Raw genomic sequence first — 4,462 nt, forward strand, 5'->3', positions numbered from 1 at the left:
ATGGCGCGCGGCGACGGTTTTATCGCCCTTGGAATCTATACGGAACCTCACGGCGATGGCGACGGCAGAAATCCGGTTAAAGTGTCCATATAATTGCTATCGCAATAAAACGACGCAGCAGCAACCCCGTGATGCCGCCGTTATCGTATACAGGGACTCGGCGGCGGCGGTGGAGGCACGGCCCTGCGCCCCCTACAGCAGCGCCCCGAGCGGCAGCGGCGCACCGAGCTAGTTGTGTGCGAGCGACACTTCCAAGAACATTTCAGTCAGCGCGATTTCACTTATGTGGTCAACGGAGAGGTTGGTCTGATTCCAAGGGAGCGTCCACGGCTTACCGACGATGCAGTGCCATCAATTCTGCCATATGCTCTCGCCTACCTCTCTAAAGTGATGCCCAAGAAAAGGAAAACGAGGAAATTCTCGCGGCTACGTGTTCGTTGTAGACTCGTGCACAACTGCAACACCACAACTAAATTTCGACCTCTGGGTGGTTTAGGGGCCCTTTAACGACAAGAGGTGAACGTACAGTTTACGTCCTGGTCTTAATTTGTGCTAATTAGGGTAGTCATAAAAATATCGCCCATGACATCCACTTCAGTGCATTTTCTGAGCGTGTATCATTAGCACGTCAATAAAACGAGGCCAATGATCTGTTGTGTTGTAATAGAACTTCATTTCTATTCTTTTCTTTTTTTTTTCCTGGTGTATGATGGCATGATCGCCAGTATCGCGCGTGCACTCAAGATAAAAAAAAAAAAAAAAAAAAACGAAAGGTACGTGCGGCAGTTTTGTGGATCTTTCGTATGATTTTTGTATATTACTTCAAGAAATGATTTCTACATTCATTTTGCATGGAGTTACAGCTTACTCATATTATAGTGACCATACGTATGTGAATAAATGAATAAAGTTGAAACATAATGTACGATCATTTTGTGTTTTTATTTTGCCAAAGTTGATTTTAAAGTACCACAAAAACAGACAAGCTTCTGTAATGACGATGAAGTAAAATATTTTTTTTTCTGAAAAAAGTACCTCGCATTCTGCCTGTCGCAGTATCATAAGCATTTTATCCCCAGAAAGCTTCATTCCAACTAAAAATTCACGCTTTTAATATAAGTAAAAATATTCTCTAAACATAGCGAAAATACCAATAACACGGTTATTAAATTATGCATATATCGTTTTTCTTTTTTTTTAAGCCAGAAAACTATAAAATATGCATAACACAGGTTACACGTTTAAGTGAACCGGTGAGCCGTTCAAATGAACCGGTTCATTTCAGTGAGCTGAGCCGTTCCGAGCCGCTCACTGAAGTGAGCCGTTTTGCCCATCTCTACAACTGAGGACAGGCCCGTGGAGCGCGAGCCATCCGTGTTGCGTGAGGGCTTCGCCGCGGCGTTGGTGGCATGAGGCGTTGGCATCTAGCACGGTGTAAGAATAGGTTCTTACACCGTGCTAGATGCCACGAATTCTTACACCGTGGCATCTAGTAAATGAACATGTCCACTCGGTGGACAATTATACAAAATACCCCCCCCCCCCCCCCCCCCTTGCACTTTCGGTTTCACGCACGCCAAATGAATTGTAGGGCAGTTGTTCGCTGCCAAATTCATGGCACTTTCCTCGTTGATAACCTGTATCGCCGGTACTGGCCGGTGATAAATTGTGTGGAGCGTTGCTCGGACCACTGACGAAGTGCGAAAAGTGCATTGGAAGATAATCGTTAGAGCATGTATTACCTCAGTCCAGAGCAGCTCTACGATCGCTGGAGGTGAAGGAGTGCGTGAACTTCCGTGACATAACGATTTCACCCTTCCTTTTTCTTTTCTTTTGCATTAAATGAAGGTCCTAGACCGCGAAACCATAGACAAAATACTGGCACGCTTTATAAGCGACATAAATAATTTACTATAATAGTATTCTTCGATTCTCTTCCAGAAAGCAGCACAGCAGAGCGCATACAGTGACTTCAATCGTTATTTCGACAACATTTCAACTCGGAATAAATGTTTGATGGGCAACAGCAAGATCTTTGTATTTCAGTTCTTTGTCCGCATGGTTCAATAAAGCGCTTGGCAGCATGATTACCATATGTTTCGTGTGGTCTTTCCGTAGCCAACAAGCAGTAAATCTAGTCCACGCCTCTGCAGCGGTTCAATCGCTTCTTTACGACAGGTGCACATGCGACTGTTATCATTACTTTATTTATTTTTTTATGGACGAAATAACAGGCAAGCGTAGACGCCAAGTGATCGATCTAGTGAAATTGTGGTGCTACACTCACCTCCACGTATTCCTCCTTGATGAAGTCGCCACTGGCGCAGAGCACATTCTGCAGCACTGGCGAATACGATACTTACGCGAAAGTTTATCAAGAGCAATTAAAGCAGTGGTAAGCACAGAAACTTCGTTGAAGGTTCGAGTAAAAACACAGGCCAGTATATATGTATGTTCCAGACGTCAATCACACACAGCTGTTCGCATAAGCGCCATCACAAACGCTAACGACTGAGACGTTCGACAGCTTTACAAGTTCCGCTTTTCTTTTTTTTTAATTTTTGATGTTTTTTTTATTTTACCTTCTGCTCACATGTGCGAAAATAGTCAACGAAACGTTCTAACACATTTGGCACGGACGTTCGCCAGATAAAATACGCACAAGGCCTAGCCATTTTTTTTCTAAATAAAGTTTACCACTGCTATGCGCAAACATGCGTGCCCGCAAACGCACTGCCGTAGGTCGTGAATAGCGGGGAAGCCTCCGCAGCAGGGAGCACGAAAAGTACACAAGCTCTGGCTCGGCGCGATTGAGTTGGCGTCTACGCGTCTAAAGGCAGAGGCGCGAACCCCCTCCCCTCCCGGGAAGAAGAAGAAGCCAAGTATAGACATACACTACAAGCAACGCTGCAGCACCGCATGGCGTGTGCCGCTGCGGCTGTGTATATGGCTGGCCGTGCGGCGACTGAAGACACCGGCTCCCTCTTGGATTTCATCTTAAGCGGCAGCATCTGCTCAGCGGAGGAGAGCTCCTACTCCAGCGAAGACAGGGTACGCGCAGCAGTCGTTGCATATCGTTCCAAGGGCAGCTTATAAAGATCCCGCATGGCATGAACGAATGGGAGCTGTGAAATGTATATCTCTGCGTGTTTTTGAAAGCACGTGCTTGTCTGTAGTTGGTAAACACGCGAAGTCACGAACATGAAAGTGTGTGTGTGTGTGTGTGTGTGGGGGGGGGGGGGGGGGGAGGATAGGTAGGCCAGCACATGATTCAAATGATATTCACATAAGGGCATGTTAATGCGGCAGCAAACTAAACGACGCACAGATCGATATAGTATACAAGGTGTATCGGTGACTGCACCGGAAGCAATTAAGCGTTGATCCTTAAAACGCACATGCCTGCGCGTGCCCGCTTATTTATATGAGAGCTTTTCAGTGGGTTTTATTTCACAATGCGAACGTGTTTTGGTTCAGATTGTAATGAACATGCCTGCGTGTCACTGCGAGTGCTCGACCACACCACGGTCTTAAATTCCGTTTCAGTGCCTGTCTTTCGTGATTTCTCCCAGAATATTCAGCGTCTCTGCATGCGCTTCTGAGAAGACAGTGTACTGAAATGAAGCAGTTGAAAGTATACAGTAATCGTCGTAGTTATTAACTGCTATATAGTTTTACTGTCAACGTTTTTCCTATAAGCGTGGACAGCTCGCGACCATTATTATACCGGGTTTTTCACGAAATGCGTTCGAAATTCTTTATGCGGGCCCTGAAACACTTCTCTAACTAATCATATATAATGACATCATTATTAAACTACGTCGCCTCACGAACCTCCTGCTGCAATATTTTTTTTTTTTCGAATCCTTCAAGCACAAGCGAAGTCAGACGTAGTTATTGGACCAATCCGCGGCTTTCTGTATCCTTTCATTTCCACTAGCGCGCTGGAAACTACACAGAGACGGCAAGGGGGCTCAAGGGAGCAAAGCCTCGACAACTACACCAAAAAGTTTGAACGCGAGCATAGCCTCCGAGACCGGGCGGCGCATACACCGCGTGCCGCTCAATCTCTGAGGCAATGCACACCACGCCGCCCGATCTCGGAGGCAATAATCTACGCTACATTTTTCATCTCGGAGGTCACGCTCAGCAGACGCAGCAACACGCAACTGTCGTGACCGGTAGTGCACAGTTTAAAAATGGTTTTACGTCTTTTTGAGATCGCAGAGGTACGTATTTTCCCTTTATTTTTACACAAATGAGCAACAATTGTATTACTGAGAATGTTCTCGCGATCACGAAATGAACCAATAGCTGTTGTGGCTTACAGCTGCTTGCGATGACGCTGCATGACGACATTGCGGAAGGAGCAAGCGATTTTTCACTGCTTTTGACAAATTGTGAATTCCCTGCGGCATGCAGTGCAATAATATTCGGCTCACACAGGGGTGGATCCAGGTTT

At 45.9% G+C, this 4,462-nt stretch overlaps 1 protein-coding gene across 1 annotated transcript in view; it reads left to right on the top strand.

Annotated features, from left to right (window-relative positions):
* Window positions 1–2,904: 2,904 nt before the first annotated feature.
* The window catches only part of LOC119460921 (glucose-6-phosphate 1-dehydrogenase-like), a 61,749-nt gene continuing 60,191 nt past the window's right edge, over window positions 2,905–4,462 (top strand). Inside the window, exon 1 of the mRNA XM_049672725.1 lies at window positions 2,905–3,051. Within this exon, the coding sequence (XP_049528682.1) occupies window positions 2,920–3,051 (132 nt within the window). The 5' untranslated portion in view covers window positions 2,905–2,919. The remainder of the gene's footprint in view (window positions 3,052–4,462) is intronic.

This window comes from Dermacentor silvarum, chromosome 8 (assembly GCF_013339745.2).
Source record: "Dermacentor silvarum isolate Dsil-2018 chromosome 8, BIME_Dsil_1.4, whole genome shotgun sequence".
In the NCBI taxonomy this organism is placed as follows: Eukaryota; Metazoa; Arthropoda; class Arachnida; order Ixodida; family Ixodidae; genus Dermacentor; species Dermacentor silvarum.